We start from the raw sequence: 21637 nt of genomic DNA on the forward strand, positions 1-21637 counted from the left end.
TTTGATAATGTTTTGTTATATTTCAACAACCCATGCAGCCTGACCATCAGGTATTTGATCTTCAGTTTGAAGCAGCTTTTCAGTGATCAGTCACTGACAATTTAACTTTAGCTTTTGACCCATTTAAATTCAACCATGCTGCTAATGAAATAAATTAGTTGATTAATATGAGCATGATTTCTCAACCCTCTGCATGACTCATGAACTTCCAATGAGTTGTAAAGGCTGATAGTAGAAGTAGAAGTAGAAGTGATATAGAAGATACTGTATGTGTAATTATACATAGTCGCTTCTGTACAGGAAGGGAGATTAGACAACACAGGACAGAGGCCCTTTCCATCGCCTGCACCTTAAAGAGTTTATTTTTGTTTTGACTTTTCAGACACAAAACAAAGAAACTAATATTCAGCTAAGTTATGCTAAAACCTTTCCTGCAACAGGTAGCGCGTAATTTATCAGGACAAGTGACTGAACAACAAAAGAAGCACCTTTTTCAAAAAGTCCTGTGGATTTTCATTGAAATAGAGTTTTGTGGCTGCAGTGAAGTAAGAATGCTTTGAGTTTGCTTTGCAAGCTGATGCACAGAAACCATTTAGCCCGTAAATGGTGGGTGAAGGTGGATTTAGCAGTGGTGTCATCTCAGGCAGAAGTACACATACTCAGGTTTAAAAACACTTCTCTAGAAGTACCAACTTTTTTTTTTTTTACTTAAATAAAAGTATAAAAGTGCTGATTTAACAAAAATTCTTAGAAAGTATAAAAATTAAATTAATGCAAGTGAGAGAAATGCCATTAAAAAAAAAGAAACACTTAAACATTAGCACCGGAGCCTTCAGTGCACTCGCCAAATTACTAAAAGTTTCTATAAAGTTATATCAGAAGGTCAATACTGGAAAAGCTGGGAAGCACTACACCTTTACAGTCACATAAATTCTTATGAAAACAAATTTGAGTGCAACGCAAATATTTTAAAGAACCATATAAGATGTGACTGTAAGCATTGTAATGTTGCAAAGAGTCCAACTTCAGAAGGCATGTTATCAACAACCTTTATTAGAATATAAGTAAATATAAGCTATATATATATATATATATATATATATATATATATATATATATATATATATATATATGCGCTGGAAAGATGTTGGAGGAAACTATGTTTATTTGAAAAAAAATAAATAAATAAATAAATAATTACTCAAATAAAGTATAGATACCCCAAATTCTACTTAAGTAAGGTAACAAAAACTGTTTGTACTTTGTTACTTGACAGCTCTGGGATTTAGTGAAATGTTCTGAAAACAAACTTAACAAATGTTGGAAGCTGAGGATGGAAGCTGTTTACTCTAACCAAATGGTAACGGTCCCAAATACACTGAGAAAATCTGAATACCTCAGAAGGCACAAACTCGGGCTGCCTTAAGTCTTCCGAAAGTAGAAACTTTCTGGAGGACAAATCAACTGCGAGACTGGATTACTCTTTAATGTGCTATGATACTCGTCACAGCAGGCGTGGCTGTTCTGGCCATGCAAAGTGCGCCGAAATGGAGCCTCTTGTTTTCTTTTTTGGAAATGTAAAAGACGCAGTGACTGTGAAAGGCTGTTTGCTACAGAAAAAGACAAAACATTGTTTTATTCCACAAAGCAGCCAATGCCTAACACCCAGTGAAATATGGAGTAAGAGGGAAACAGTTTCCGAAGTGTGTGTCCATGCAGCAATCCACATCAACCAGCTGGAGCTGACGGCTCAGGGTTGCTGCTTTTCAAAAGGTAAAGTCTTTGTGCTGCTCGCAAATGTAGCACATGGCAATCGACTCCTGCGTTAGAAAAAAATAAGTGCTTTCATTTAGAAAAGGAAGTAAAAGAGTAGAAAGATACAGCAAGAGGAAAAGCAGCACTGCATATCACAGCAAAGGGTGACACGTTGTTGCTGCTTTGGGACTTCAGCCCGCTACCTCCTTTATGCACTTCTCAGAGGACTGGAATGCATTTTCTCTTTTTCTTTAAATTCATCCCATCTCAATCTGTATTCTATTTTTCCTTCTTTTGTTTTTTTTTACTCCTGCAGAAGAAATGGCACAGCTTACTATAGCGACGGCATTTTGCATAACAAAAGGATGGAAAATTGTGATGCAGGAAAAGGGAGGAAAGGTTGGAGGAAGTCAAGTATGTCGCCGAAGTTCTCCTTTTTACGAGGATGTGTGTGCATTTGAATGCGTGTACGGTTGTCCTCATTGTGTGTACATTAGTAATAAAGCCCGAGGGTAAAGCTGGAGCAGAGACAGTCAATGTGCTATAATGGAGACTATGTGCTCACTGCAGCACGGCATAAATGTTAAATTATTCATTGGGTACAACACCAAAGGTCACTTTAGGGCACTGCTATTATTTCCATCTGATGGTCAACTGTTGCTTTAAGATGCAAATTTTTTTTTTTTTCTTTTTTCTTTTAAAAGGTTCTCTCTAAAACTGTCCACATCCACCTCATTATGCTGCATGGATGGCCTTAGAGAGTTAAAAAGTGCGCACAGAGAAGGAGTTGATGAAGTTTATGCATGCCTTATCAGCCTCCTGAACTTCCTTTTATCCATTTCTGCATCCTTTCTCTTTCCATCTACTGCCAGTCGTGTTATTTTACCAAACCAGACCATGTCTCTGTACTTTATCCGTTCATGTAACACCAACTCCATCTGTATGTCCCTTTCTGCTCGCCATTGATCTTATTTTTTGGTGCACCCACAGCCCATACTTGCCATCTCCATTCGAGAAGCACTTTAATTGGTATTCTGGCTCCTTCACAGCCGATGCAGAGCCATGTTAGCAGAATGAGAGAGGAAACATCCTTATCTGGATTTCCACGGTAACCACTATGTGGGAGGGAGGTGGATTCAGCTCCACTCGCTGTGCTATTTTGTATTTTTATTTATTTTTTCCTGCATGTTTTACTCCTTTGTTTTCCCTCGTCGTCCTCCCCCTGCTGTCTGCGCTAATTATTGACAGCCTGCGTTGCAGGTATGGAAGTGTGCACACGTTCAACAGGAATGCACACACTCGGATGTATCGCTGATCACACACACACAACTGCAGCAAAGCTTCAGCAAAACACCTGCCTGCATACATTTGGCAGAAAGAAAAAAAAAAAAAACAACACATGCACAGGCTTTTTGCAAACCTACATGGCCCCCTGGCACAAGTATCCAACATCTGCATCCACCACACTTATTACATCCCAACACACTCCTCTCACCGTGTCCTCTCTCCTGTCCCCTCTCAGTTCCACAGGGCTACACTACAAGACACATGTACTCGCACAGCAACACTGTGGGGCTATTTTGAGGATGTTGAGTGAGTGCATCCTGCTCTCCACTCAAACTCCTGCATCCCTGAGCACTGGAAAATGTGACGGTGGACTGAATAAAAATTAATGAAGACTGTACATTTCCTTTTAAAGTTAAGTACTTTATAACACACGGAAATGATTTCATATGTAATCGTGAACGCATTTCTTCTTGACCTTCAGGGAAATGGTTAATATTTCCATATGAAGTGTGGTTATTTTAAAGTCACGCTATTAGCTTTAGTCGCAAAACAAAACACTGTAGTTGGACAGTTTATTGTCCAAGAAATATAAACTCAAAGTGTTATTGTCATTCTATGACCATGTTATGCAGTTTTTGTGACAGTGTTTTGGCATATTAGTGGAACAGAGTTTTTCAAATGAAAACCAGCATTAAAATTAAAACCTGAGCTTCGTATAACGGCTGCAAGCAGGGTCAACAAAATCAAATAAAGACTTCCCCAGAATACAAAAACTTTAAATTCATTATCATCCGTTCATTTTCTTTACCGCTTAGTCCAATTAATGGTCATGGGGAACCTTGAGCTATCCTAGCAAGTGGCAGGCGGGAGACAGGGCACACCCTAGACTGGTCGCCAGTCCATCACAGGGCCAACACAGAGAAGCAAACGTTAACACTCACACCTAGGCAGAATTTAGAGAAACCAATTAACCTAACCTGCATATGTCTGGACAGTGGGGGAAAGCTGAAGAACCCAGTGAGAACCCGTGCATACACAGGGAGAATGCAGAATGGGAACATGCAAACTCCACACAGAACAGCCACAAGGTGAATGTTACGGCCCAAGCCTGCTGGAATGTGGAGGAAGATGTCCCAACAGCCGCACAAGACCAGGATTGGCCAGCCTTCTGCATCTCAGCCTCTACCCCTTGGCGCTTTAGGATTGGTGGAGGACTTTTCAGGACCAAGGCTCATTGGCTACCTCCTCTGCCACTCTCCTATTTAAGGGACATCATCAGCCTCATTCAGGGCAGCTGTGTTTGAGTGTGACACAGTTTGCCACTTTTGGACTGTTTGTGGGTTTTGCTGAGGTTTTGCCTTCTGGGACGTTTTTTGACTTGCTGTAGAGTTACAGAACCTGTTGTGTTTTGTCTGTGTTTACAGAGTTGTTTGGGTTTTATTTTATTAAGACTTTTTGACTTGCTGTAGAGTTACAGACCTTGTAGTGTTTTGTCTGTGATTAGAGTTGTTTGGGTTTTGTGTTATTGTATTAAGTTATCTCTTTTGTATTGGGAAGTTTTGAGTTATCCCTTATTGTTTTGGTAAATTCACCTATTTGTAAATAAATCTTATTGGTGAAATTTTAGTTGCCACTCTTTTGTGTTGCAACCCCCTTTTTCCCCTAGACACCACTGGGGTCGTAACATAGTGGGGGCTCGTCCGGGATAACTTACTTTTCCCAGTGACTTTGTAGTTAATTGGTTTAATTTTTCCCTGGTGTGTGTACTTGCCTTGTATGAGAAGACGAGGCATGGTTCAGTTTGATTTGGAGCATTTCCTTCGGGATCCCTCCCTGGATCAGTTGGACTCGTGCCGCAAGCATGATTTGTTCCTTATAGCAGGTCACTTTGATATTCCGTGTTCTAAGCAACTGGTTAAGAAGGATCTTAAGGCTTTGGTGGTGAAACGCTTGGTGGAGTTGCAGTTTCTGGTGGTGACTGACGTTGGAACTCCTGAGACAAAGGCTGTGTCGCCTGTGAGGGTGGTTCCCTCCACTGCGGCGGTGTGTGATCAAGCCGAGCTTGCTGCTCCACTGGGTTCTGAGGAACCGGAGGTGAAAAAAAGAGATGGAGATGGCCAGCCGGTGACTCCTGCCACTCTTCCCCGCTTTGATCCCCTCTCTGGCAGCAGCTCTGACGGCTCACGAGTTGAGGCACGTCTAAGAGTTCAGCTAGCCCGTTTACAGCTGGAAGCCCAGGAGAAAGCTCAGCAGAGACAAATGCAGCTTGAGATTAAAAAGCTGGAAATTGAAGCTGAGAAAGCTGTGAGACTACGCCAGTTAGAGCTGGACTCCCAAGCAAGGCTTGGGCTCTCACCACCCTCTGCTAGACCTACTGGGTCTGCAGCCTCAGTACAGCCTACCAGTCCTTTGGACATAACCCGGTTTATTGCTTTAGTTCCGGAATTCCGAGAATCTGAAGTGGACTGTTATTTTGCGGCCTTTGAACGCATTGCACATGCACTGCAGTGGCCTCAGGATGTTTGGTCCCTTCTCATCCAATGTAAATTGCACGGAAAAGCTCAAGAGGTAGTAGCAGCACTTCCTCTTACAGACAGTTTAAAGTACGACACTGTGAAAGCTTCGGTTCTGAAAGCTTATGAGCTTGTACCGGAAGCCTATCGGCAAAAGTTCAGAACATTTAAGAAAAGCCCCGCTCAGACCTATGTGGAGTTTGCCAGGGAAAAAGGCAATCTGTTTGACAGATGGTGTTCTTCATGTGGCATCACAAACTTTGAAACTCTAAGAGAGTTGATATACCAGTGACCTTCTTGCTGTGAGGTTGTGGTGCTAACTACCACAGGAACATGCAGCCCGCATTCATGACCCGTATTCTCTATTCTCTGTATATAAATATGTGGCATTATTATTGACATTAACTTGTGATTTATCTTTTTCTTTCTCAGTAAAGAAAAACACTTCTTGAGTGTGTTAGTGACAAAACCCCCTTTCCTGTCTTCTCCACCCCCACTAGTCCAGGGAGATGACCGTCATTCCTGACTACAGTTGTTTTAAAAGTTTTTCCCTCAGAGACGTTTTCACTAACTTTCCACTGTCTCCTACTGCACCATGCATCCTGAGGATGAGGGACTGAATCAAACAGAAGATTCAATCCTCAATCCTTTGGTTTAATTAGGAAGGTAATTATTCTGATGAACATGGTTATGTGAACTCTTATAAATTTGGGCTGATGTGGATATTCTAATGGATTGGTTTTAATTGGATTAAACATGGACTATGATGAATCATGTAGCATTTAACTGTGTCTGTAAAATGCCTTGAAACAACTGTTGTGAATTGGTGCTTCACAAATAAAGTTGACCTGGAAGTGAATAATCTCAAAATGCAGGCTCATCATGATAACAATGCCAAAGATAATATTTTTTTCAGTTTTACCACTTTCATTTAATGAGTTTAATTAAATTATTGTCCCTATGACTTTCTGTCCAAACATACTATTGTACTGCAATGATTTGTTTTGTTCATTCTTCTGGTGCGTCAAGTGCACCTCAGGAAAAAATACCAAAGAACAAAAATTCCTTTTAAATTCAGAATTTAAAAGGATTTTTTTCACATAGTGCAGAGAATGTAAATCTCTCAATCAGTATTTCAGCCTAATTTATGCATTATACCAGTGTTCAATGTAAGGAAATGCCTTTTTTCTTAAAGATAAAAACAAGTAATGAAAAATATAATTTTCTATTTAATAATTTTAGTGTTTTTTCAACCTGCCTGTATATGAAACTAGAAAAGCACTTAGAGAGCGCAAACCTCCGCCGAGGTCTTTAAAAAGGTACTGGATCCAAATGCTGATCCGCATCACCACCAATATTAAATCAGTTCTTCCTTTTCACATTTACAACTACTCCTGAAAATTTCATGAAATTCCATCCATAACTTTTTGAGTTATCTTAAACATAAACAAACAGATAGACATTAGTAAAAACATAATTACCTCCGCCAAGGAGGTTATAACTGAACACCACTAATAATTACACAGGGTAAAGGCAAGTAAATTGTCCTGTCGGTGCATTTAGTTAGATGAACGACAGTAAAAGCTGTATAAATCCACACAGAAGCTTTGCATGTCACCAAAGTGTTTCCCCAACTCTTTAAACACCAGTTTGTACATTTAACAGCAAAGTTTCACTTGAATATATTCAAAATGTAGCAGTGCCTAGCACACTTAAGCTAGGCTAGGTAGCTTGTTAGCTTTCTGCTATTTCATTTATGCAACATCCAGGCAAACATCATGGTATCTGTGGATATAAGACACAAATCTCATCTCTTCATTTCATTTTTCCCTGTTTTTTAAGGTATAGATGCTGTAGAACATAAAAACAACATGCTGACAACGTTTAACAAAATACCAGCAGCAGTTCTGGATTGAAGTAACGCCAAACCTCAGCATCTCTTCCATAACTGTCACTTAAATCCGCTTGTGTCTTTTGCACTTCACACAATGACATCTTAACAGCAGTGGTGGTGGGTGGGTGTGGATGGTTCCATCTGAATGACATCACAGATGGATGTGTGACACAGAACTGGAATATTTTACAAAAAAAAACCCTCAACATTTAATCGCATACTCTGAATTAGCAACAAATTCATGAGCTACAGTTGAAAGCTATTAATTCAACTTAAATGTGTGCTATAAATATTCAAATTGCTACACTTCACAGAAGCTTTTTTTTTTTTAATCTTACAGTTTTACACACATCAGACCTCTTATTCAAGAAATTTTAGCAGCAACATTTTTGTGTTTTTACACTGACCATGTAACCATCAAACTTTAACACAAGTTAAAACCACTTTCAAGCTATTCTTTACTAATTTTCTATCCCTTCAAAGGTTGTCAGTGAAACACATCAGACTTGCTGAACTCTGTATGTGCTTAGTATTTTCAGCCAGTCTGTTAAAATCTTCCTGATCCTGATAAACTAAACCGGCTGTAAATAATAATGAACAGTGGGGCTTAAACCGATTGTCAGATGAATAAACACAGAATTTAGATGAAAGTCATTCACTTTTTCTCTCTCTAAGCACTTCTGCTGGTTACTTGCACAACCAATCCATGTCTACCATTACCTGAGTTGCCATAGTAACCCTCCCCCAAAAAGAATTTATTTCAGGAAGCAACCCATCGGCAACAACCTGTGACTCTGCCTGTCTTGTTCTCTCCCTCCTGTCTGTCTGTCATCATTCTGCTTTTCCACACGCTTTCTTCACCTTCTCTGTACATCTGCAGTGATGTTTCTCTACTTTCCTCACCTTCCTTAATCTCTACATTTTATCTGTCTGTCCCTTTCCACCTCATTAGCTGTCACAGTGTGTCCATATTCAGCCACTGGGCGAGTTCATTTGTAGCTACAACCGGAGGAAATGGTGCATCAGTTCTCCTTCACCGGCTTGTTATCTGTACTCATGACTGGGGCTCCGTGTGCGCCTGTGCATCCGTGAAACAGTGCAACTCTTAAAAAAAAAAAAAAAAAGCACGTGTGTATCAACATGCATTGTGTGCATGTGTGTGTGTGCACCCGTGTGCGCAACCGTTTGTGCCAATTATTTCATTACCGACTGACAGATTTCTCTTTCCACCATTACTGCTCCCCTAGCCATGGGCAGCAGCAGCAACCCCAGCAGTGTCTTTCACACACACACACACACACACACACACACACACACACACACACACACACACACACACACACACACACACACACACACACACACACACACACACACACACACACACACACGCTAGCTCACAGCAACCGGCTAAAGTCCATCAATTAAGAAGGCAATTTGCTCAAGTGGTTGCACCTGGGCCAAAAAGCAGGTGGGTTGCAGTGCCGTTTACCTATCAGACATTATTAAGGCTGAGACTGCATTTCCTCCATGATGTCAGATCTGCCTTATCGGCCGTGTGTGTGTGTGGGAGAAAGTGAGAGATCATGTCAAGTCTTCAGACGATAACTGGAATGCGCCGTATCTGTCAATGTGTGGCACCCAAATGACAGATGATGCTAACATTTTGCAGATGCGATGTGCCTACACATGATTTGCGTCCAGTTATCCCGCTGCTGACATGCAGAAGAAGAAGCAGCAGATGCTTCGTCTGCTCACACACATCTCCATCAGTGACGAGGCTGCTCATGAACACTCCAAGTGTGCGCACTGTTTATGCTTCGTGGTAGCCTATGTGTGGCCTGTGCGGTAATATTTCATCGCCTTTGGAATCCCCCGAGAACCTGCCACACTGTGTGTGTGTGGGGGGGGGGGGGGGGGGGGGGGGGGGCATGTGACCCTTCATAGCTGCATATGTATATGCAGCCGTAGCGACTTGTGTGGCTCACAGCATTTATTCACTCCCTTGAAGAATGCTGTGTTTGGAATGTAAGAGGAAACTCCACGCTCTAACACAGTCTGTCTGATGAATTAGACTTGCAGCTACAATCTGCTTTCCAATGTACTACAGCAAACACAAGATTCTGCATAAGGTCTGTCAAAACCTGCTTTACATTAGCAGGAGTGTGTGTGACTGCTTGTATTTGTCACCATACCCCTTCATGTTAATGTTTGCATGCTGCTGGTGTCAATGCTTATCTGCAAGAAGGAGAGTGCGCCTTTGTGTTTCGATGTAAACATTATCATACAGATGTGCTCCGAGGCACGTCTGCATGCTTGTGCACAGGGTAAATTGCACAACTAGGACTCACATGTCAGTGCTTCCTCTCCTCACCGTTTTGATTTAGGCAAGGGCATTCTGTTTCCTGCATCCCGCCAGCCCCATTTCCTTTCTCACTGGATGAGGTTTTATCCTTGGGCTTATATGGCAGAGCACAAGATATAATTTATTGTCTGTTCAGCAAGGCAAATGTGCAAACCTGGCATATTTCATTTGCTGAACATATTATTAAAATATGATTTTCTCGCACCTTTTTTTTTTTTAGTCTTTTACGTTGTGTGGAGAAATGGTGTCTGGGGTACATCTGATTCATGCCCTTAACGGGAATATATCGGCGATAATAACCGCCAAAATATAAAACACAGGAGTGCACACAGTGTGAGAAATGGAGTCCATGTGATAAGAAAAATGATGAGTGATAATGTGAGACACAAGACACATCAATGCATACCAAAGAGAACAATATGCATTACTTACATCTGAAACTGTGCGTTTGTAAATACTGGATACCTCCTACATTCTTACAGACTGCTATTTAAGCTCAGACAGTTGGCTAACTCAGGCTGTTTTAGCACCCATGAATACAGCATGCCTGGTAAATTATGGTGTGTGCTGTATGCATTACTTTTAAGTGAAGAAAAATTCCTAGCTGCAGCACTGAAAAGAAACAACACACCATGGTAGAAAGCTTTCTGTATTCATGAGTTTGGTTTTAACAGTCCCTGCAGGTACAATAATGAAGTTCCTCTCCCCCATGTGGAATGGACCGTAATGATTATGATGAAGCAGAATTGCCATTTTCATTTTTTTTTCCCCCTTCCTTCCCTGCTGTTGTATCAGAAAAGCTGTAAACATAAGCATAAAACTATATGTAGCAGTAATGTCATTGTAAAAAAAAGAATAGAGGTTATAAACAGACGCAGCGATGTATACGTAGTTGAAACAGATGCCCCAAATCCAGCCTAGAAAGACTAACTGAATGCCACAATTGATGTATTGAGCAAAAATTCAACAGAAAACTTCAAAATATTTGCTTTCTGCTTCCTTCAGCTGCGCAGAATTCTCTATATTTATCTCAGATTTACTGTATAATGAAAAACTCCATCTAATCAGTCCAGGAGTGAAAGGTGGTTCATTTTCTGCATTCAAAATACTTTAAGAGACAACGAATGAGTAAACAAGCTAAAACATGCAATCATTTGAATAATGTTATCCCAGCAACCTGTCTGAATACAATTTGACACTGTAATGCTTGCCAGCTACATCAATTATGTCAATGACGATCGAAACGTGAGCTGCAAACCTGATGAGGTATCTTGCTTTGTTGCATGCCCAACACCCATGTCAGCACCTTTCCCGCCACCCGTTTTAATGGCATTAGAAGATAAATGAGTGGCAGCGCTTGTTATGACCCATAACGATATGGCTTGTCCTTTACAGTGAGCTAAACCCATTTTCTTTCGCTGCGTTAGATCGAGAATAGGAATTGGAGCCCCACAAGCAATCTATTCAATGCCGCAACAAGCTAAGAGGATGTGACGTGCCAATGTTTTTTAGTGATTTTCATTATGTGTCATTCTATTCTAATTCATTTTCAATTGGACCATAAGAGCTGTCGCCACAAGCAGTAAAAATGGCAGGAATGAACGAAGGAGGATCTTGTTTGGCTGCAAGACATTCCGAGAAAGAAAATAATGATCTTTATGAAATTGCTTTAGACCCAATCTGACAGGCGAGACAAAGCAAGAGGCTGGCCTTGTTCAAATCGATAAAGCCTCCATTAGTTTTCTAAAGAGTAACATGCAATTTGTTGCGGTGGAGCACCATAGAATTGGGTAATATTCTGCCCCTTTGACACAAGAAGCTAATGCGCTATAGCCATCCTAATGTCAATTAAACCTACACTTCTGTCAGATGGAAATGGAAAAACGGCTCAAACACACTGGATCCATAGAGCATGACTGAGTCGGTTATCACAGACACCGCATTTGAGTCACAATGGCCTCCAGGGGCCAAGCTTTTGTGAAGGCAGAAACAACCTTGTTTCTATATCCATTCAAATGACTGGGATCTGATGCACACAAAAGATCAGACTTCCTAAGTAGCTATTGATCAACTAGATGAACAGAGACACAGTGATTGATTGAACGATGAAATAACCTCATCTCTACCTTTAACACAGCATGGAAGCACATATTGAAACTGCAGAAGGGTAAACACACTTCTCACCCATCATTTCCTCAAGAATGTGTGGAAGCATCACATTCAAGCACCCTGGTGGTCACGAAATCAATATTCCAGAGAGTTAGCCTATGAATAAACTGGACAGAGGTTCTGTCTCAGTCCCCTTAAATCAGCACTCTGAGCTTGTATTTCTAGATGAATCCACTATAAGCTTAAGGCTAGATCATCCATAGGGGGAGGGACGAGCCTCACTTTGAGAGATGCTCATGATGGACATGTTGCCAGTGTTGCAAGAATGGGCCCAGCGGAATCCGCCTTCCCTTGGAGGAAAATGCTGATCTGAGAGGATCTTTCATTCTCCAGCTGACAAGCCGATAGACAAATGGGTTTGCTAGTCTCTAACCTTTCAAACTACCAGCCCTCTTCCTTTTTTTTTTTTTTTTGTCAAATCCCTTAGAGTGCTTCAATCATTCTCTTTCATTCAGTGCACGCTTATGAAAAAATACTTTCCAAAGTTTGCCATGGTTTACAATGTCAGGATATTTAGAAATAATGAGTTAACTGAAACACTTTGATTCCAGTCATTTTCAACCATTTTGTTGTAGATTTATGGCAGTATGTGAGATCATTGTTTTGTTGCATTCTTCAGTATCAGCCACGCTTTAGCTATTAAGACAGATGGCCTTCCATTTGACTGTAGTATACTTTGGCTGACAGAAGGATTAATGGTCAACTCATTTGCTGCAAGGTGTCCAAGCCCTATGACTCTAACAGGAAAGGGACGAGCATCACGGCCTGAGAATTGGTATGAGGCTTTTGTGTTGACATGCTGGGCTTAGTTTTTACCAAAGATGTGACCATGTATGTGATCAAACATTTCATTTTACTCTAATCAGTCCAAAGATTGTTGATCCAGAAGTGATGTCTGTGAAGTGAGTGGGTTTAGCGCGTGGATTAGTGGTAATTAGAATAGATTCTCTGCACAGTGACCTTGTTGTGAAATTCCTGGGACATCCACATTCTCACTAATCATCGACTTTAAACATTCAATTGATGCTATCAAAACGATAGGCAGAAACACACACTTTTTATTGCAGATGTTATTCCTCCGGCATTCTATTAAAACACACCTGAATGTAGCACATGGGGAAGCTGACTAAATTTCTTTTGTTATAGATGTTTAAATGTGTCCATCATTAGTCCTGGCTTCTCATTACTCTGAGGTTATAGGGGTGCACTTAATATTTCACACAATAATTCAGCATCTTGGCTTAGGTTGTAGAAAAATCATGTTTAATACTTTATGTGCCATCTTTCAATTTAGTTTAACTAAATTTAAGACCTGATAAAGCTCTGATGATTTGTGTTTTTTTTATCCAGTTTCTTAGGTAAAGCCTGATAAAGGGGTGTACTTTTTTATGACTGTATATGTAAAACCACACATTCACATGACTAATTCATACAGCTGAACTCTGTTAAAGCGCAGTGACCAGAACGCATTCCCCAGCTACTGAGTGAGGTTTTAATTAAAGATTCAGCTACAGTTACTAAATTCCCTCAATTCTTTGTGCAGGTTCCAGCATCTTCCACCCAGGAGGAGCACAATGTAACAATCTGAGCCAGTTTGCTGATCTGTACCACATTTGTTATGTATTTTATCATGAGCATCTCTATTACAGTAATGTGCCTGAGGATGGAAGTCGGAGTGTCGTATGTCCTTGCTGATCCAAGGTTTTAGGGAGAGCGATTTAAGTCTAAGTCTTCAAGCTTGCATTGGTAGGACCTCAGGGAGACTACATGGTGCTTCATGGGCATAAGGGAGGGAATGAAGTGCAAAAGGGCCATGCCTTTCTGACATCACTATTTTCAAAGGCCAGTGAGTCACTAAGGTAAAATCTGTGGCCCAGAGAGTGTCCTCGCAGTCAGCTTTTCATTGGGCTTGAACCCCAACTACTAATTTCTCCTTTTATTGTTCCACAGCACTGCCAGAATGCAATCAATAGGACTTTAGGAAAACTGGGTGCAATAGTGCACACTTTTTACTGTCCTGCAATCAATGGGAACTGTGAAAAACAGTGCCGTGAGCAAATATTGCAGACACACAAACACACACACACACAAATGACAAGCGCTCCAGGACACAGGGCACATGGGGGCTGTTTGGCCTGGCTTAGATTACCCTGGAAAACCACCACAGGTTTTTGCTGCAACTGTGATTGATTCATCAAAGGGATTTAATTAACAAACCCTTTAACTAATGAATCAATTAAGCAATTGATTAATGTGCATCGCCCTTATGGATTACAGCTGATACAGACCATTAAAGATAAATCTTGCTCAATTTAAAGCAGTTTACAGCAGATTACAAGCAGGGGAACGCTTACCTATGTGTCCCAGTGCTGTGAGGGATTTGAACACGCTGAGGATTTACCAAGTAAAACACTGTGATTGTGACATTGCTTCTGTATGCCAAAGGAGTATTATTGCAGCTTTAAATGCACGCACATTATCTTTATCTCACTTGAGCCTTAAGCAGTGCTCGAGGGGTAAGTTCCTCAATATCCCTCCTTTCTACAAATTAATAATAGATGCCTAAAAAGGGAGAAATACTTAATGACTACACCTCTGCTTATTACACCAACGTCAGAGCTCATGCTGCAGTTTGTTCTAAACTCGAATTAAACTATGGGCATGTTATAAATCCAGGTGATGGTTTGCAAACGGTCACATCTTTCCAGAGAATGTGCTTAAAATGAATTAAATGTTTTGCAACTGTAGCAAACATCGAACTAGTGTTCAGATAGAAAAATAAAACAGTGTTCACAGGTGAAATTGAAAAGTTTAAATCTGAAAGCCAAGTAAAAACACAAAGCACAAAAGTGTCATAAAAGGTAATACACCGCAGCGACTCAATAAAATCATCCCTTGCATGGATGCCTTTGGTATCATCTGCAGCCTCTTTGCAACAGTTGACCACTCGAACTGAATTTAGTTCATGTATGCCAGTAATATTCCCACAAAAGAGCATGAGGAACCTGTTGGTTTTTAAGCAAGCAGTGGGCCAGGGTCACATCCTGAAGACCGCTGTAAAGACAACTTGTATTCAAGCTATGTTAAAGAAATCAACAGTCGTCCAGTTGTGGTGACCCTGGCTTACACCTCAGGCCATTTCAAAGCTGACCTGATTTTGCAGTTTTACAGCCAGATGATCCCTTCACTCATCTGGTCAAAGGAAGTCACCAAACTTACAAAAAATTCCTTGAAAACATGTAAACATTATTATTTCATTATTAGAAACAAAGAGGTGAAAAGCAATCGTGCAGACACAAGGCCGTCTCCTTTTTTAAACTCGCTTTTTTCCCAACGAGTTGCAATACATTACACCAAGCGTTTACCACTGCTTGACCCAAATCTGCCTGAGGCAGCCGTTCTGAGCTGAGGCCTCACGCCAGAGAAAGTCATTCTGAGCTAAAGCCTTTAAAGAGGAATCAGCCTCCGTATGAGGAAAACGAAAGCAGATTTTGGTTGCTGAACATCAGCTGTGGTGCGTGTCCACACATATCAGACTTGGCCCACTTTGGATCAGTCTGTGGTTATACGCCGAGATCAATACCTCAGTTGTTAGACAGAATGGTGGTCTGTTTGGAAGCAAGTAAACTTTTCTAAGTTTTCTGAACTCTTTCTGAAATCTGTTTGAGAAACCTACAATGGAATGGGTCTAAAAGCACAGAGTACATAACTGTTTCTATTCGGTGTCACTGTTGGCACAACTGTTGCGAGAAAAGCTGTTAAGACTGTTAAGAGAAAAGCATTGCCACCATGCAAGCTTTCTTGCACTGATCTAAAAGAAATAATACCAACTCAAAGTTGGTTTTTAACAAGTTCAAGTCGGTTTTTTTTTCATTGAGTGAACTCTTTTCCAAACTCCTTTGTCTTCATCACATAGCATTTTCAAAGGTAGAAGCAGCATTTCACCTAATGCCATTCAGGCTAACTTTTCCAGTTACTGACAACAAATAAATCAAAAACCCAATAGATGGCCTGCTGTGGTTGGGCTCTCCCAGACATACATCCTTTTGGACTGGAAATCAAGCCTCCCAGAAGATATACCACATGAGAAACAATTAGAAAAAGGCAAGTGGCCAATCTTAACAGACTGTATTCCAAGCTACTTATCTGTGTCTAATGCATGAGGGTAAAATCTATCTACAGTATCTGATATGAATATGATGACGACTTTGGCTATGGTTCGATGGTCATGGATGTTTTTGAACAGGAACCGATCAGTCATACAAAATTATCATTTGTGCCCTCTAAAGTTTTTTCTTGATTAAGGTGCCAGTTTTCCACAAACTTGAAAGTTTATTATTTTGACATTTGAACAATCAATCTTCCCTCATGCTAATTTCAAACTAACTCACCATTGCTAAATGATTTTCTTAGTCTGTAGAAAGATGCGCCTCTGGTGGATACTGCCTCAGTCTGCCTGGTCCAGTTAAGTTATATGTCTGCTGTATGTTTATTCTTGGACGCGTTGTACTGGAAGAGATTTTGTGGTGCCGGGATGCCGGCTCAATGATAAAATAATGCATTCGGATTCTATTATTGCTATAACATGGAAACTCAAGGCCATGGAGTTTTTCAAAGGGCAGATATATAATTTTAACCCACAAGGTTAATTCTATTTCAGTCAAACTTTTAGCCAGATTGACCTGGACTAACCAGTGGATTTCTGCAGCAGGAGCTATTCCATGAACCTGTCAGGGCTTCTATTGCCACATGACAAATATCTCAGCCAATGAAGAGCAAAATGGGATTTGCTCTGTTGCCTGAATTATTGAAGTGGACACTATGAGAAATTTATGGGACAATATCCATCCACATTCCATACTGTTTAAACATGCATACTGTTTAAACATGTTTCGAGTCCGAATCCACCATCAGTTTCTTGCTCTACAAGAGCCTGTGTCACATTATGCGAGAGCTGATGCAATGAGGTAAACAAGCCCTGAGAACACCCTTGTGTTTGTGGTGTGTTGGGCTTTCGCTTCCTCATGAGCATCCCCTATTTCCAAAATCATCTACCCCACCAGCATCCCCACCTTTACTGTTATGAAAATAACTCATCTGTTGACAGGCTATACCTTCCGATAACACACTGCCTGTATACACATCTGTACACACACCTACATGCATGAAAACACAGCGGGGGCGATCAATCTGTGGCATGGCAGAGAAAAACTAAAAATACATTTGCCTTTTTTTTTTTTGTTCTAGTACACAAAGGAGACATCGGACAACCAAGATGTTCTTCATTAGAGAAAATGCGAGACAAGACTAAAAGGGGTCTGTTCTTTGTAGGCCTCTTGTGCGTGCCTTTCATTATCCTCATCCCCAAAAGACAGCCACTAATGCAGTCCTTTGAATTCATTTTATCAGTTCGCATTATTACGCCTCACAGCCAGCTTTGACCTTGCTCATTCTTGTAGCTTTAAGTGATCAAATTATCAACCCCACCGCTCTGCGCCATGTTTCAATAAGGACCTCACTAACCAAATTGCATCATATCGCCAACAGAATGGCTTGCCGCTTTCCCTCCTAAAGTTGAAAGGTGTACAGTGTTAACTTAGAAAGCAAAGAAATGCAGACTTAAGGGGGAAAAAAAGCCCCTCAGTGTAAAAAGTACAACATGATACAGACAAACAAGTCAGCAGCCAAGGTCAAAAATATTGCCTTGCCAGTCAACAAGTTCAACAATGCTGATGGCCTGAATCTAATGAGAGCCCCTTACATTAACAACGGCATGAGTGGCACTTTTTTGCACTGCAACATGATCACACAATACTATTTTTGACCTCTGTGGAAAAAGGATGCTGTGGTGAATTATAACTCCAGTGCCGGTAAAAATTTGTCAGTCCCCTTGTTTCCCATTTTGGATGTTTGGCCTTTTTTCCACCCCCTTCTTTTCTCCCCTTGCCTTCCCTGTGCACCTCTTGTGTTTCTCACTATTTGACCTAAATATCTGCCCAGGACTGGAGGCAGTCCATCCCAAGCCAAGCTTTTCAAAATCCCAACAAAAGAAAAGCGACTGTCCCTAAAACAGACTACCCGCCCTTGGGAATGCATCTATCAAGGGATATAAAAAAACAAACAAAAAAAAACCACAAGCTTTATACGGTACACCATTTTTACTTTCACAGAGTGTCTTCAACCTATTCACGAAGACCTCCCTGCAGACAGATGTGATTTGTATTTATTATGCTGCATTGTAGGAGGAATTAATGACTGGTTCCGGGGAATAATATGCCATACTCAAACATCAGTCATCAGTCACTCATTAAACCACACGTCATTCATAGCTGAATGTCAGCTAATGACACTCCATTAGTAACCCTGCCAAAAAAAAAAAAAAAAAGGAAAAGAAAGAGCTGAACCCTCTGGTCACAACGCAGCCATGTCTGCGAGCTGCTGTGACATACACAGTGGACAGACCTCTGAAGCTTTGATTATTGCTGGAAGGTGACTGAGTGGTGATCAGGAACGGAAATAAATCTCTGGGTGGACATAAAAGGGTCGGAAAACACAAAAGAAGGTGAATGAGGGAACATAGAAACCGCTTGACCTCAATGTTACCCTTAAGCTAGACTCTAGTGCCATCTATTGAAAACGTTTAGAGCAAATCAGCATCTTCACAGAGTGAACTGCTGCTTTTTAAGGCTCCTCTGCACTGCCTGACCAAAGAATTTACTTCTGTCATCTATTTATTTCAAGAACCGGATGACTTGTTGATGTGGAAGGCTGCAGGTGACCCGAGCTTCTCGTGAGAGGAGGGGATTTCCTTGACACCCTCATTGGGCGTTTATGGAGCAACGGGCTTTCCGCACTCCGCAGTGTAGTTATGATTGCGGGAAAACTTGCTAAATAAAAAAAATAAAAAAATAAAAAAAGCGGTGGCGCGTTGGAACATATAAAAAGTAGGTGGCGATTTTGCAGAGTTGCGAGTGGTTACCTTCTTTGAGCAGGCGGGAGTGAATGAGGAGGATGAGAAAGCAGCAGATCGCCGCTCCAGTCAGTGCCCACGCAACTCTGAGCAGCTGCATCCTGGCGCAGGGGAGGTTTGTGGCGGACGGAGACAGCCGTGCGGCGCGAGAGAGAGAGACGCTCCACCTCAGCTCACAGACACACACTGACTCATACTATGTTGGCCGTGTAGTTCAGTATTCATCATGCAGCAGATCTCCGGTTTAAAAAAAAAAAAGCGAGCAGGACGGCTGAGATTCCGTTAAACGACAGCGAAATGTGTGCGCTTCTTTGCCTCCGGTGCGTCAGAGTTGCTCCAAAAACCGAGAGACGATTAACCCCCAATCATCATCATCTTCAGAAGGGCTCGCATCCTTCCTTCCATCTCTTCCTCCTCCTCCTAGGTTCTTGTAAAGTCTCTCCGCTGGCTTTACTCCCTTACCACAGGCTCGGTGAAGCAGGCTTCAGCCATCGGCAGGTCTTCGGGTGCGCGCGGCGGTTCCAAAGCGACGATCAGCGCTCTCCACTGCATGTTACGCACATCTCTCCCACTACTGGAAAGGCAGAGTCACACACTGCCAAGCAAGTCGCCTTGCAGACCCCCCCCCCCCTCTCTCTCTCTCTCTCTCTCTCTCTCTCTCTCTCTCTCTGTGTCTCTCTCTCGGAACTACCGCTCCGTCTTTCCGTCACTTTCTCCTTCTCCCCCCCTTCTCTCCTGTCTTTGCAGCTCCCTCTCCGTTTTCGTCTTGACTCAGTCAGATGCAACTCTTGCCTTTACGCATGAAGGAGGGGATCAGTCGAATAACATATGCGTCTATTAGATAATCCACACTCTTTCATCTGCGTTCTGCAATATTTAAAACACACACACACACACACACACACACACACACACACACATACTTAAATGCAAGCAATTGGTGGAGTTTTCCTTAAAAGCAGCTGCGCAATTTATTTTTCTACCAGATGGCATCAAAGAAAAGAGTCGCGCATGTGTCAGTGTCTTTCTATCCCTGCGTTCCTTATTTACACTTTCTTCTTATCCTCTGCTTAGCTCCAGGTTACGTCACAACTCCCCCCATCCAAATCATCTCCTCAAGCTCCAAAGCAGGAGAAAGGGGCTGCTGCAAACTGCTCTTATTCTAATGCTGTTTACAAAGTTACTCTAAGCATCTGCAGGTTATGGTCATGTTGACTTGTGTAACACTTACTGCTGGTTAAAAGAATGCATAAAACAGACATCCTGCACCACATGGATGCTGCATGAGTGGAAAAGGGAATTCTGCTCTTCTGTTTAAGCCTCTGTGACTGAAAGCGTGGCTTTGATTAGCCCAGCCTGGAGCTCTGTTTCCGAGGATACTCAACACTGCCCGAAGCCAATTGCAAATGCAGCCTGAAATCTCATTATACGATGAATACACGGGATAGATGTGCATTCTAAAAAAAAATAAAAATAAAAAATACAAAAAAAAGCTTCCAGCTGTGTAAGTGTGGAATTCTGGAGGAGCACCAATACTACAATCCATGACAAAAGAGAATTACTGCTCTTGGGGGATATATTCATTCAGCTCTTGTTTTTGTTGGGGGAAAAAGTATTGTAGTACTTTGCAATTTTATAACAAAAATTCATGAAATTGTTTTTTTTTTCTTTTTATTTAAATCAAATATAGTTCATAATAACCCAGTCTTGAGAAAAATGTACAGAATAATCTCATAATTTGCATTTTAAAGTGAAACACATCTAAAAATACAAATAAGAGGGCCATTAAAAAAAAATAAGAAATGGTGGCAGGCCTAATGAAGCAACTACCACCTGGCTGGCAGGCAAGAAACATCCTTCCAAAAAATTCTGAAACAATCGAAAGGATCATTCAAATTTCCTTACAGAAGGTAATGCCACACAAGTGTGACATAAAATGTTGGTTTTGTCACTAAGCTGGCCCAGCTGAGCTGAGTCCAGCATTTGGACCAGATCTAAAGAAAACAGAGAGGCTGAAAAAGGGAAACATGTAGGTAGACGATAAGATCCATGAAGGAAACTTCCAAAACAGAACAAAGAAAAAAAGAAAAGCACAATGACTAAACAAGGAGTTTGTCTGCAAACTATCAAGATCTCAATCTCAGTTCAAATTTATGACAGTTTGTCTTACAAGCAAATCTGTCAGCTGATAAGAAAAGTTGGTACCTGATAAGATTAATCTTTTTTTTTTTTTTTTTTTTTTTTTTTTTTTTAAAGTTTTGTAGCATATTGTACAAGTCAGTGTAAATGACTGAACAAACCACCTCTAAAGAGTGGGACTACACAGTGTGGTTACACACCACAACCCCATAAAAACATTACAGCTCCCCAAGCACACCGGGTACTTTGATAAATCCTTATGTGATTACTTTTAAGGGTTCAGATGACACAGAACTTTTATTCATTTATTCATTCATTCATTCATTCAGCATATGCAAGTTAAAATGATTACAAAGAAAGTGTTCATGTGAGCTAACTGACTCAATATGTGGGTTGTTCATTTTCATTTTTATTTATTTTATATATATATTTTATTTTTACATCAAAGCTGCTGAACCTGAGAAATCCATTTTTATTAATTTAACATCAACAATGCTGAACATTTCCTCTCACATTCCCATAATAAGATTCTGCAACTTGTCAGC

General features: G+C 41.0%; 1 protein-coding gene across 1 annotated transcript in view; it reads right to left on the reverse strand.

Annotated features, from left to right (window-relative positions):
• Positions 1–19062, reverse strand: part of tafa5a (TAFA chemokine like family member 5a) — a 108451-nt gene extending 89389 nt beyond the window's left edge. The window contains exon 1 of the mRNA XM_079263029.1: positions 18963–19062. Within this exon, the coding sequence (XP_079119155.1) occupies positions 18963–19053 (91 nt within the window). The 5' untranslated portion in view covers positions 19054–19062. The remainder of the gene's footprint in view (positions 1–18962) is intronic.
• Between the last annotated feature and the right edge of the window lie 2575 nt (positions 19063–21637).

The sequence above is a fragment of the Telmatherina bonti genome (genome assembly GCF_933228915.1).
Source record: "Telmatherina bonti genome assembly, chromosome: 23".
Classification (NCBI taxonomy): domain Eukaryota; kingdom Metazoa; phylum Chordata; class Actinopteri; order Atheriniformes; family Telmatherinidae; genus Telmatherina; species Telmatherina bonti.